Source organism: Pholis gunnellus (assembly GCF_910591455.1).
Source record: "Pholis gunnellus genome assembly, chromosome: 12".
Lineage (NCBI taxonomy): Eukaryota > Metazoa > Chordata > Actinopteri > Perciformes > Pholidae > Pholis > Pholis gunnellus.
In genome coordinates, this window is record NC_136539.1 from 16,542,119 (window position 1) to 16,556,775 (window position 14,657).

The window sequence follows — 14,657 nt, forward strand, 5'->3', positions numbered from 1 at the left end:
TGCAGATGTAAAATGTTGAACATTTCATCAACAATGAAGTTTCCCTCCTTTCTTGAAAATAAAAGAACGAAAGTTGAGCTAACATCTGTTAAAGGCACATGTCTGATCTATACGAGTGTTCATCTGCACTCTGGTGCTGATAGATTGTATTTGGTCTGTGTAAGTAACGTTCAGTATACAGGTAGAGAACAAGGCACGGCGATGGTTCAGTGTATTCAAATGTCAGGTCACGGAAGCTGCTGCGTCAAACCAGCTTATGAGGCAAATGAAAAGCTTTTATCTTCAACGTTTCGACTTACAGAATGTTAGACTGGCTTTTACCGGATACAAGTTATAATGTGAATGTTAAATCAGTTGAATTGTTTCAAAGGCATCAGCAGCTGCTTAATGCAGAATGAGGACAGCTTTTGTTATTGGGGGGTTTTTCTGTTTCTTTTGATTTCACAATAACACTATTTCACTAGCTGTGGTCATGAGCGAGCCTCCATCAGGCCGGAGGTGAACGGAAACTCTAGCTGAACCTCACAACTATGCCATTGGTCTTTGTGCTTTACTCATCTGTGCAATGCAGTGTGGACCGAGTTTGTTCAAACAGGAGCTGAGGTTGAGACTGGTTTTGACCCGTTTCTCTCTTTGGCGTCTGTTGCAGAACCAGACTCTGACAACCTCCTTCTCCAGATGGAGGCCTTTGGCTATCCGGGCTATTTCCTGGGAGGATGGCTTACTTTTTTCCACAAAGCTGTGCTCCAGGGCCTCCTTAGCTCCAAGGCTGCAGTGGGGAACGAGGGAGAGAGACGAAAAGATGAACTGTATGAAATCAAAATGTCACAAATATGATATTCATTTGTATCTTTGCTCCTGATAGTTTAGGGGGTCGCCAACAAGTAGGTCGCGAGCTGCCAGTTTCTGAGTGGCTAGCTAAAGGTTTCAAAGAATATGTACATACATTTGATAACACAAAGTCACTTTGTAAAGCTGTTTAATCTTCTATCAACTCAAACTCACAGACGCTCCGCCCCCTTCTGACACAACATGATTATTTGCCCATTAGCTCTCGGTTGAAACGAGTCACACTGCTGTCAAGTTTGGTTACAGGGACATCATAACATTAGGCGATGTTAGCAGACTAGCAAGCAGACGCCAGATTTAACAATGACCGCAGAACATAGCCAGGCCAATAAAACACAAAATAAGATGAGTCTTAGACCAGGTGTGTCTGCAAAGACCACTGCTGTATTGTGTGATTGAATGAATACAATCCCCAATTGGCTAACCCCCCTGTTTAGACACCAATGGCCTGTAAACTTACCAAGCAGTATGCCCGCTTAGCAGCGGCTGAGTGGTGGTGATATAACAAACTGGGGAAGACGGCCAACGCCGCAACTCTTTTCTTTTTTTTAGTGGGGCACATCCTACCAGAAAACAAAAAGCCCTTCACCTATGTCTGGATTGTAATAGAGGCAATGACTGCAGTGGCCGAAACTTTACTAAAGGACCATACAAGTAAGATTCAAGTTATGTCTGCGTTTGTCGATGTCAAACTTGATGCGATGAGTAGCACCAAATTAGCTCTGGGAGGAAAAAAAGGGTCGGCGACCCCTGTTATATTTGGTACCTGATAGTTGTTCTCCTTTTCCTCTTGCGCTCATTCATTCCTATTTTATCATTGTACAAGGCTGCAGGAAGGGAAAATAATATGTTGTTAGTGTTGTTACTGCGCACAGCTCACTGTATGTATGTAAGGCAAACAGGTTGGTAACCTCTGTCCTAGACGATGTACACGCTGGTCTTCGTAATCATGCAAGGAAAGCATGGCTATAATACAATAATCTCCCGCAGACCATAACACACTGACTCAAAAGTTTATTTGCAACTTACACTGACACCATTTTTTAGCTCATAGAAATTAGGCATCCAGGTGAAAGATTGCGTTTCAATAAATGCTCTGAATTGGGATTGATGGAATGGAGTATATGTGTGTGACTCACCACCGGCCAGCTCAGCTTCGTCGAGCCATTTAGCCAGAATGGCTTTGAGTTTGCAGGCATTCTTAAAGCTCAGCTGCAAATTTTCAAAGCGGCAGATTGTGGTCTGGCTGAACTCTGAGCCGTGCACTGCAGCGAGAGCCTCGCCGACATTAGTCTGTGTGTAGCCTGGAGGTCAAAAGAAACCAAAACACTTCATGGAATACCCTCGAGCAAAGAAAAGCAGAAACATTCATGGTGAGGTATCTAATTGGTGCAGTTGGGTCGTGAGACTCGCCCAGTTTGATCCTCCGTATTTTGAAGTCATTGGCAAACATCTCCAACTCTCGTATCTGCGGGGAGTCCATGGCCGGGGCATCTTCTGGGTCCCGCATGGTCTTCCTTTGGCCATCAGTTTTCATCTCTCCAATACTATGGCCCCCAGGGAGCTCATCAGTGGAGAGGAGGGCCGGGGGCAGTGAGGAGAAACCATGGCTTAATGCACAGGAACCACTACTTAGACCATGATCCGGAAACTTGTACAAGCAAGGAGTAAGGGACCCTGGGGGGGGGGGGGGGGGGGGGGGGAGAGAGAGAGAGAGAGAGAGAGAGAGAGAGAGAGAGAACATTTGTTGGAAGGTGTCTCAAGGGAGACCCTCAAGCTGTCAGAAGGGTGTTGAAAGCAGCATGGGCCCTATTCCCACATGTATCCTGGCAGCACAAAAAAGTTTGACAAGCCCCTGCAAGACACCCTGAACTACTAAGAACAAAAAACGCTGAAAACTGCAGGCAGATTTTTGTTATAATTTTGCTAATATAGCCCATATATAGTATTTTTTAATTAATGCGACGACTCACATCTCATCCTGAAAACAAAAGGTATGCCGAGTGAGATCTTCCGCCCCATATTTTTGTATTTTGTACGTGAGAAAATACACTTATTGAACCCGATTATGTAGCACCCACCCGAGGCAGCTCCATTCCTGTGCAATGAATTGAATAATCTGTTGATTAATAGGTATTTATTTCCCTGGCCCTAAACATAATATATTCCAGATATTCATCTCTGCAGTTTACCTGTAATTTAAGACGCCCATTCACATTTCTTGCTGAAATATTCTTATCCTTGGCTTCAGTGCTACAACACAAAGCTGACTTCACTTCTCTGATTTCAATGCTCTCTATTACGTGGTAAAAAACAACAAACAAACATTGAACTCAACTTTTAAACAACTTTTTAAACAGGCTGGTGACTATAACCTTAAAAGGTGCAAAATAACGAGATTGGGAGCACTTGAGCCTCTCAACGGCTCTCAACATGGCGACGCCTGTGCCGGTTGCTTGGAGCCAATAATGCTAACAGGTGCAAACAACTTCAAATGTGCTGACAGGGCTAACAGTGTTTACCTGTCGGGGAACCAGAGGATCAGTGCTACGCTTCCGCAACGAAGCTGTCGGTTTCGAGACGGCGTTATTAGTTGTCAATGGCAAAGTGTAGCATTGTCCAAAAAAGAACCCATTACATTTGGAGGGGTTCCAAATCCTGGATTGAATAAACACATTATTTCTCTCTTGTGTTAACGGCCTTGGCAGAGCACACTCTCTGAGTGGCCTTCTAGTTTCTACAAGTGGCTGTTAATGTTAAGTGGTTAGCTGCAGTGGAGCTTGTAGCTGTTGATGCCAATCACTAGTTTTTTTCCTTTTGTTAGTATTAATGACAGATTACTCCCAGAGTAGCAGACGGGTGGATGACTAATATGATGCTTCTCATCGCATCAACACTCTGCACACAATAGCCAATACCTGATTTGCGATTTAAGTCTGACAGCAACCAAATGTGCTCTTCAATCCACTCTGAGCTATCCCATGAATATTCTTTGCTTTTGATAGTATCAACATAGCTGGAACAGAATCTTAGATGAGCTATGCAACACTCCCCTCTTGTGTTATGGGGATTGTAGTGCAGGGAAAACTACATCACAATTGACTGATCGAACTTTCACCTAACTGAATTTACAGATCTAGTGATAAGGGAGATACAAGACAGGAGGTTGCAATGTTTTGGCTTAAACTAAAAGTGTCTAACACTGCAGCAACTCCTACCTAAAGGTGATAATGTGCAGTTTTTACCAACCGCGACAGCGACGCTGGTATTGTTTTCACTTTGTGAAACTGTGTCATCATGACAAAACATGGTCCTGGAGACACCTTCTGAAGCGGGAACTACCACAGAGACACGTTTGAGTGCCTTGACAGGTGTTTATATGCCTGTGGACAGATATTCTAACCACGAAAGCGGCATAAACGTGCAGGACGAGAAAAAAGTAAAGGTGGACTTCAATCATTTTGTGTGGTCTGAGCAAGGGGGGCGAAGAAACCACCGCCCCCCCCCCCCCCTCCACACACACACACAAACTCAACACACCTGGCCCGATTGCCCTTTTGGCTGATGTGATCCCATTGCAAGATGGCCTTTAGTTGACTTTGCTTCAGCGTAATGATGTTTATATCTATATACTCGGACAATGAAGATGCGCCTGCCCAATCCTACAACTCCTTCTTCAAATTGAGCATATGCTGCACCAATACTTCTTTCTACACTAAGAAAACAATGCCATAAAAGCTTCAACTCTGAAATAGCTAACTAGAGATGGGATTACATCAGCCCAGATGCCAAATCGGGCCGATGGCTCCTTCCCCACTTCCTACCATCGTACTTCTGGCCCCCTTGCTCTAACCAAACCCCTCTCCGAACTTGGCCTTCATTTTGATCTCTACTACACACCTGTAATGTTTTGTGACGCAAAATCGGGCCAGGGGCAAAAAGTTGGGCTGAAAAGTGGGGTGCCCCCCACCTTGCTCAAACCATGCCCATCCTCAACTTCGGCCTTCATTTTTTATCTCAAGTACACATCTGTACATTTTTGTGACCACATCTTGCATGGACGCTAAAACGGTGACAAAAATACAAACATCTGACAAAGTAGTTCCTGTTACAGTAGATGTCTCCAGGACCACATTTTGTCATGATAACACACACACACACACACACCTACACACACAAACACACACACACACATACACACACACACACACACACACACACACACACAGACGTACAATGACTCACAAAGAGAAAACAATACCAGCGGCGGAGGAATACTGGGGCATTCTGTTCGCCTCACCATGTTGGCGAAAGAGAGAAGACTCGTTTGTGCCTGATGCCTGCACTGAAGTTCCCTGGAGGGTGTACATAGAGCTATCCTTGAGTGCACACAGCAGTTTGTTTGCGCTCTGTGGAGACACACTGGACAACAAGCACCTTTGAAAACACATGTGGGCTCCATGGATGTGTGAAAGCTCCCCACAAGCCTTTGTGTATATGGCCATGGACCCTCCAGCTGCTATGTGCTGCAACATGGGCACCATCCAAAGAGTGTGTTAGCATCAGCAGCTTTATGCTGCGCAAAAATAGAAAGCAAACTCTTGGCATACGAACTTCAGAATGCCATTATTAATGAATGAGCTGAAGCACAGCATTGACTTTTTATCACCCTTTAATAAAGTTGCCCAACTTCTTAGCAACCAGTTGGCTTTTTACACATCCAGCAGAAAGGGAGTGCCATTAGCTATTGTTGAGGAGTTGTGTTTCAGGCCTCCTGATGAATGGCTATCCTTTGAGCTCTGTCTGTCTCTGGTCTCCAACAAAGACTAGCATACTAGTATATCTGGCTCTTTAGCTGAGAAATGCTAACCTGACCCACCAGATGGTTGTTACACAGAACCATCCGAGAAGCCATCATTGGGAACTGTTTTGAAAAGGTTAATCACTTAAAAATTGGAGATTGGAGATTGGATGTACCATCTGTTAATCAAACTCTTACCAAAGCAAGTCTTGAAAAGAGAAAAAAAACATCCTTTGCATGGAGAAACGCCGTCAGCGCCATTCTTTGATCTTCTTTCAATAAAGAAATACTCTCCAGTTCTGATACAACTGATGCCATTGCAGCACGCTAACCTCTTCAGGAGTCACTATTGTTGTTTTCTGAACTAACAGTTGTCCCTTTCTGTGCCGCACACACCTGATTGGTCCAACCAGCATTAATTGTTGCCTGACAAGATGGATTTTCATGTGGTTTGTGATTGCGCAACTCTCACGTGATCATGACAGCTGCTGTGCGAGGAAAGAGAAATGCTTACTCTGTGCAATTTCTTGCTGGGCAGGTAGCATGCAGTGGGTTGAACAGTTGCCTGCTGTGGTTGAAAACAATGTTGATGAGGCTAAACAGCTCCACATAGCTAAGGAGAGCTCCAGAGTTGATAACTCTCTGTGGGTTCATAAAGCGACACCTTTCATATTACACTTAGTCATTTGATCCATTGTTAATATAACAAAGAAGATTGGCACAGTCTTAAAAATGAAAGGGCCAATTTCTTTTGTGACCTTGTCACATCTATTAACTCAATGCTATTAACTCTGTTAATGCCCTCGCCTCTTAAATATCCCTCTACTGCGTGCTGCCGTTGACCACTTTCAGCAAGTTTCATTAAAGTTGACCTCCTGATGGTAATACTAAATGTGTCCAGCTGTCTAATTGTAATCCTAATATATTTCTGCACTGCCTGGGACACTGCAGACTGTACACTTTTATTAGATCACATACATGAGTGGTGGGTAGATGTCTCCAAGTCTACACTCCAGAGGTTCAAATCCTATCAACCTTGTCTGTTAAAAGACAAGCAGCAATATGATGTCCTCTGCAAATGTTAATTGTTCTGTGCCAGCAGGGTTACTTTTAATGTCACATTCTTTTTTGGTCAGCATTTGCTCTCATTTGGTTGTATCAAACTAAATTGTGCTGTGGATATTCTTTAACAAAAACATCAAACATTTAATAATTTTTTTATGATTTAGACTTCAGAAGGTTACGTCTTGTGTGTGCAGTGAGAATAACTTCTTAAAGTGATTTCAGACAAGAAAGTATAGTGTTAATTCTACTTGCATATTATAATGTCTTTTGAAAGGCAAAACCAAAACTGGTCCTTTATTACAGTAATTATATTTGTCCTGAGAAATTATGATTTGGTGCAAGATGTGCCGGTCTGACCTAAAGCCAATTAAAACTTATATAACAGCGGCCTGGCAACATGAGTATCATCATATTTTGCTTTAAATGTAGCTGGTTCCTGAATTGTGCTTCGAGGTATGTGGCACAGCCAGAAGAAGAACAAAAAAACACGAGAACAATTTTACCAGATAATTCTGTGAAACGCTGGAACACATTGTTCATCGTTCGAAGTTAATTGAGCACATTTTTCAGGGCCTGTATAATCCATGACAACTTGGTTAGGTTGTCAAGCTTCATTTTTTCTAATACCAGCAATTGCTCCGATATGTGAGCTTTTATATGAAATGTTGCATACTTAATACGGCTAATCAATATAAGTAGAGGGAGACTTCTTTTGTTTGAATTAAGAAACTGTTTGAGCAATTACATACACAAATTGGCATCGTTCGATCAATCTTTATTGAGCTACATGTTGACTGTGAAAAATATGTTCTGGTAGGTATAAACAGACTTGAAATTGGCACCAAAATGTCTTGGCATGAAAAAAATGTCCCTAGAATGTCCCTTAACAGCAATACCATTCCCCCTGACAGTTTTCACACAACCACTTCTATATTCATGTTGCTGCTCTCTGCGCAGCATCGGGAGGAAGTGGCAAGTCGTCTTTGACGGTTATGTTTAACAAGTGCGCTAAAGAGCTCAAGCGTTCGGCGAAGTAATCAAGTCTGAAATTGATTTTAACTGGTAGCAAATTTTAAATTAAATTGGAATAAACAAATTGCCCAATTTAATGGATTTAACTGCAGGCTAGGGAATGATTACGTGTGTGTGTGTGTGTGTGTGTGTGTCTGTGTGAAAAGACTGATAGTGAGAGTGTGTATCTGATCGTTACCTTGCAATGGATTTGCACTGCCTACCATGTTGGGGTGAGGTACACCACATGTCTGCAGGATACGAGTCTGAGAGATGCTGGCAGAGAGCATCTCCTGAGCTACAGAGAGAGAGAGAGAGACCTTTATTATTGTCTGCACAATAATCTTCGTTCTCATCCGAATCGTAATCATAATCATCATCGCATGAGTCTTAATAAATAAATTCATTATCTATGCCACCTTCACCATTAGGCCATTACTTCACTTCCATTGCAGCAGCATTCGTTTAATACATTAATTACAGGCTCAATCGACCAGATTACATTTCTTGATGATTAATTGTTTGTCGATTGACTCACATATTAATTACAAGCCCTGCAATAGTTGTCCCAAATGCCATCACCACCACTCACCTGCCATCATGCCATAGGTGGCCTGCTGGTTGCTGTAGTGACAGGGGGCGACTGGGTAATGTAGGCCCGGGGGGCCGTTGCCAAGAGCGTTCCCGAGGGTGGAGGTGGACAGGTGCATGTGGGAGCGCTTGGCGTGCTGACCCAGGGACAGCCCAGATGATACTGATGGAGACAAATGTGGTTAGAATCTGACCGGAGTACAAAAGATCAGCTAATTAAGAACTGGAGAGCGTTGGCTATAGCATCTGATCTGAGTACAGGTCAGCTTTGAATACAGTTCAGACTAGAGTTTGACTAATATGGGGTTTGAAAACTACTATATTTTAATTTCAAATTGGAACAGGTGCTATGTGTTGTCGTTAAATTTAAAGTGGGTTCTTAAACAAATTGCTCCAATGCGGAGTGCCTCTGAACGAGCATGCCCACGCAGTTTCTCACGCTCACTAAACTTTCCACTGAAAACCCATTAAATACTTTTTAATAAATTGATCAAAAATATTATGTAAATCATTTTGACTAACTTAGTTTGCTCATGAAGGACGTTTTACTGCTAATATTTGACTCTTTGCAAATATCATCATGTCAGTCTGGTGCTCGTGCTGACAGCGCAGAGAGAGATGTGAGTACAGGTTTAGTCGAGCACATTTGTTCTTTAAACTAGGAACTTGATGCTGGTACAGTTTTAAGCTGCTCAGTAAATACATTAAAACATGTAACCGAGATCACCTTACACATCCTTTCAAACAAAAGTGATTTGGAATGAACGTATAAAGAGTAATGGCGAGCCAGAACATCTGCTTCTAAAACCAGGGAAATTAACTTTTAGATGGCAACCAGTATCATTTATTATGACTCCTCTTTAAAACCTTTCCTTTGGTTGATGCTCTCGTCTGATAAGTGTATTTTAATATAGCTGAGCACTGCTCTGGTCATGTCCTTTGCTAATTACATAATTATTCATGTATTCATCTTTTGATCCAGCTTGATGTTCAATTCAGGCACCAATGTGTTGAGATGCACTCCAATGTAGAGACTGTGCACTGTGTGTCATGTATGATGTCTTAAACATCAATAAAAACACAGTGCCACTGAGGAAAATCATACCATAATTGAAATTTGGACTTACTAACCCTCACTCTTAATACATATTGTACTTATTTTTGATTTAAATCAAATGACAGCTTTTCACATTTAGTTCATAGACTCATTGAAAGACAGAAATCAAATATAGGCCAGCAAAATTCCACAAGTACAGTACTGTCTGAGCAGAACATCTATTTGCAAGATACGTTTGAATGTCTGCTACAGTATATACATTTAATGGCTCATGTTCTGCATGATGTAATCCGGTCTATTCTGAGCTATAACAATCAGCACAGACTAACACCTGCAGGAAGTTTTATTCACAATGCTTCACAAAAAATAAAGACCTTGTGGAGTTTGCTATACTGATAACATATCCTCAAAGCAATTATCCACTGAGTAGAGACAGCTGGGCCAAACCAGATGATTAGATACATTTACATAATTTCAGTTGGCTTTGAATAAATGTATTTTTCAATCTAATTTGATCTGCATTCTTGCTCAGCTTGGGTAAATGAGAGGCCTCTAGGAGCAACTTGTAGCCCTACATGACACATCACTCACCTGCAGCACCCAATGCGACTTTCTGTATAATCACTCACTGTCAGCACGAGCAAATCTCATGTCGTCGCAGCACGGGATGGCACAATGCCAAAATCCCTTTTTTATAGCCTTACAAGGCTGAAGTAGTACAGGGCTGCAATATCACAACAACGCTATATGAACCATAGTCCATATCTTTCAAGCGCTATAAACCTCCACTCTCCCCTTACTTTGCGACCGCGAAAGCCTCATTTTTTTTGCAGAACAATACGATATGCAAGAGAAAATACTCAACATGACAGGACAGTTTACCTGCAGAAACCATGCTGTGAGCGTGGGAGCTGGCTGCCAGGCAGTCACCGGTAGAGGTGTGGTGCATGAGGATTGGCAAGGGTGAATCTCCTGCAAGTGGGGCGAAAGAGTCGGCGCTGAACACCTGGCAGGCCATTCTTCTCTGGCCTCGCTCAAATGGTGCGCTGACGTTTGAACTCTTAAGTGGTTTCTTTGCTTTGCTTTGCCTTCTCTCGCTTTAATTAGTCTTGTCTGCCATTGCTGCTTTCCTTGTCCTGTGTCTTTTATTGTCCTCTTGAAATCCCTTCCCTTCCTCTTCCTCCCGTGCGTCTTATCGTGGCTTTTGTCTTCCTCTCGTCTTCTTTGGCCTTCTGCTACTCTGCCTTCTCGCTGCGTCTTGTCTCCTTTCCTTGTCCCGTTCTCCCGAATTCAGCCAAGCTCTCACTTCAGTCGCTTGGGAATATGCAGTGAGAAAACTGCGAACGGTTACCTTTTTTTTCCCTCAAAGGGAAATGGATGTCAGCCAGAACTCTCCAGGGTTTGCGGCACATCTGTAGCCTCAGTCAAGACTCTCGAAAATGATTAGTGATGAGCTTCAGGTTGAAGTTACTATCACAGAAATATCTGCTCAAAACTGTCAACTATTGTGCTTTCTCTCATTAAGGCCTCTGCGATGCATGTCCCCGTCTCTTTTTCTCTACTACAGATGCAGGCAGGCCGGTGTCTCTCATACCCTCAGCATTTCGCCGCCCTTGTCTACTGCAGGTATTTATATGCCACCCACCAACAACTAACCACCCCTCTACCTGTGAGGCCCCCTATTTCCTATCGAGCTGCTCACCCCCACCTACCAATCCCATGTCAGTGTTGTTATTACTTGTGTTTGTCCTTACCTGCATTCTCCTCATCTCGTTACCAAATCCAGGATTAGGGTGCAGAGCGGCTGAGAAACCCGATCCCCTCCTCTCCTCTCCCCCTCTCACGATCTGTCTCTCCCTCTCCCTGATTGCAGGGTTGTGTTGTTGTAGTTGCAATGGGAAAGTAAAGTGAACACTTAAAGTGCTCATTAAAATAACAAAGACCGGTTTCATGTGATAATGCAGTTGATGATATGGTGTGGCATGAAGCGTTGCCACAAATTGTCTCAAACCAATTGCGACCAATGCGGTGCGCCACTTGGAAAAACACACTTATTTCACCACAGACATTTAATTGCCTTTGCAAGAGCTTTTAGGTGTGATCGTGGAGCCTCGTCTCGGTGTGAGCGGAAGAAATTGTTTCCGTGTGTGTGTGTCCATATTGTGCTGAATGCAGAGCTCTCGGGGCAAAGACAACAGGTCTCATCGGGGGAGGATAAAGGTTAATCTGAAGAGCGTGGCCACCATGTGCACTCTGTTGTGTTTGTGTTTGTCCTGGGCTCTGCTTCACTATTGTTAATGTAGGTGGGCAGCAGGTGGAAAATAGCTTGTGGGTGGCAGGCACGATTCAACTTGTTAAAGCATGCAGTGTACATTTTGTCTGGATGCACTTAGTCCTTTGGACAGTGTCTTTCCTCAAAACATTTGTATTCATTCGCGTACGTGTAGGGTTAAGAAATGCTCATGTTATATATATATATATATATATATATATATTTGTGTTAAAAAGCCCAAGTTGAAAAGGTCTGTCAGTTTGTCACAAACCCATATTGAAGACTTCCTCTGTCTGTTGAATGTGGCTGGCATGTGCTGTCGTGGATATTTACCTGAAGTGTCTCATTTGTAGGCTATGAATCCAAATGCTGATGACATGGAGTCACTTCCTCCATCTCCCCTTCAATCTGCAGCCTTAAAAAACGTGAGTCTTTAATCTGTCGTTTGATTAAACAAAACACAACGAGAATGAGCACTGATAAATAAAGCCTTGGTGACAAATTGCAAAGCAAATGAAAACGGACTTTGACAAATCTCATTTCACCAGCGCAGGTTTGAAATAAACACACACCGAATCCCCAATATTGAGAACACAACTGAATGTAATGGTGTGTGACAATAAAAAATAAATAAAAAAACTGGCCAGCGCCATATCCTCCTTAAAATATTTCTCTCTCTTCTTTCATTTCAGCCAACAACTCCCACTCAGGGTAAAGACCATCTTCCCAGCTGGCGAATGCAGGTTTATTTTTGCACATAGAGACTGAACCACCTCTGTTTTATATATCATCAATACGGGCACTGGTGTGAATCTCCCAAAATTTAGCGGCAGATATTTAAAACGATTCTTCAGTCATTTTCGATTCTAAATGAAAAGATCAGACTAATAATTCTTCATAATTCATAATAATAATCACAGATTAGCCTTACATGTAATCAGTTGATGGTGCAACAGCCTGCTGAGATGAAACAAGGTTGACACAACAGTACATGCAGCCACAACATCAATACTAAACTGTTGACTATGCTTGCTGTTTTCCTCTGATATGATGAATATATATATATATATTTATATTGTGATACAGAGGTTGGGTAAAGGGTATTTTACTCTGAATTGCCTCCACTGTGATACTTTATTTTGCTGCATGAAGCACATAACATGTTTTATTGTTATCATTACAAATACCGTTTTTTATTTTGACTAGATTGCTATTGTAATGACGTTCTAAACAGTTCCAGTGGCGAGTACGCTAAAACACACAGAAACTGGCCAAATGTCACGATATGCTAATTCTTTACATTTTTAAAAGAGCTTGGATCAGACTTGTGTGGACTGAATATGCTTATAGATGAGTAAGAAGTAGATAATCCAAGGATGAGGGAGTGGAAAAGGCAAAGCTTTCCCATGGATAGATAAGTAGACACACACACACACACACACACACACACACACACACACACACACACACATACATACATACATATGCACATAAAGAGCCTAAACTTAATTAGCGGAGAGACCATGAGTCAAAGGGGTTCTCTTAAAGCACCTGTCCTAGATCCCCTTCCTCATCCTCCCTCCCCTTCACACACACACACACACACACACACACACACACACACACACACACACACACAAACACACACACACACACACACACACACACACACACGCACACTTAAGTACAATAAAAATACTTGTTGTAACAAGCACAGATATATTCCCTTCCCCATATATATCCATATATCTATCTATATATCTATCTATCTATATATATAGATAGAGATATACACACACACACACCTACACACACACACACACACACACACGCACAGACAGACACACTCCAAAGACCACTGATCCGTCCACCGACGCAGTGGGAACACAGTGTGGTGATACATTCTCACAGGTATCACATGCGTACATACAGTGTACCAGGTGTTTGTGTGCATGTGTGAAAAAGGAGATGGCCCATCTCAGGGGGTTTATCCTGATGTGTAAAGTAACTTGCTATTATCACCCAGTCAACAATGTTGAGTGCAAGGAACAACATGTTTACAGTCACCTTCTGCACATTGTCAAACACATTTTAAGCAAACTTTCAAAATCACGCAAAAGAAGTAGAAGAAGTAGAGTTTGCGAACCAGAAACAAAACACATCGGCGTGGCCGTAACCCATCTACAAAAGAAAAGAGAGGTCTTCAGGAATTACTTTCAATTGTCCAGTTAGTAGTGTTCATGTCTCATCCTGTCTGGTGACGAAGACAATCATTCGCACTTTATGGGAAAATCAGCCAATCAGCAGAAACAGCTGATCAGTCATGTGAGTAAAATGTTCGCTATATCAGAAATGGCGTTTCTATAACCCGTTAAACACGTCAACTCTGGGAAAAACAGCTTTTACTATACAGCTTTTCTGATGCAATACTTAAAAATGTGCATACACATATGTCCATGAACATTGTACATGGTTACCATGTGTGTAAAACTGAGAAAATGATCAAACCCTACACTATACCTATAGAGTACATCTCTAATAATGCAGGTATTGTTCATATAATTTCTGTTAAGATGGCATTTGGACAAAGCTGAAAAAACTATTAGTTGCGTACACTAATATAATTGATTATTTGATAATTAATTTAGTCTATTACAAACTGTTACCACATCATTTTTTATAAATCTCACAACCTTCCAATGCTCATTAATGATTATAATGACTTAAGTAAATAGTACGGACACGGCATTATTGAGTGGATTGCGCCAGAACTATTGACAAACAATAGTTAGGCTTTTAGCATTAATGCAGTGTGAAGCAAAACGTGTTTTCCTGCCATCAAAGATCTCTCTCAGCCAGCAAAACCAAACCTACTGCAGCTTTGAGCTGCTGTATTTTCTGGCAGTTTTACTTGGGAAAGAATTGCATGGCTGAGTGTGGGTGTGTGCATTTTCTTTTATTAGTACACACTGAACTTTGTTGATTGACCCTGCGGCACCTCAGCAAATTCT

General features: G+C 42.1%; 1 protein-coding gene across 1 annotated transcript; it reads right to left on the reverse strand.

Moving 5' to 3' along the window:
- Nucleotides 1-528: 528 nt before the first annotated feature.
- pou1f1 (POU class 1 homeobox 1) lies at nt 529-10,392 on the reverse strand (the record flags this gene model as incomplete). The annotated part of the gene is made up of 7 exons (XM_079169601.1): nt 529-769; nt 1,616-1,676; nt 1,989-2,153; nt 2,263-2,526; nt 7,926-8,024; nt 8,319-8,480; nt 10,257-10,392. The coding sequence occupies 7 exons, from the start codon at nt 10,390-10,392 to the stop codon at nt 529-531; spliced, it is 1,128 nt and encodes a 375-aa protein (XP_079025727.1).
- Between the last annotated feature and the right edge of the window lie 4,265 nt (nt 10,393-14,657).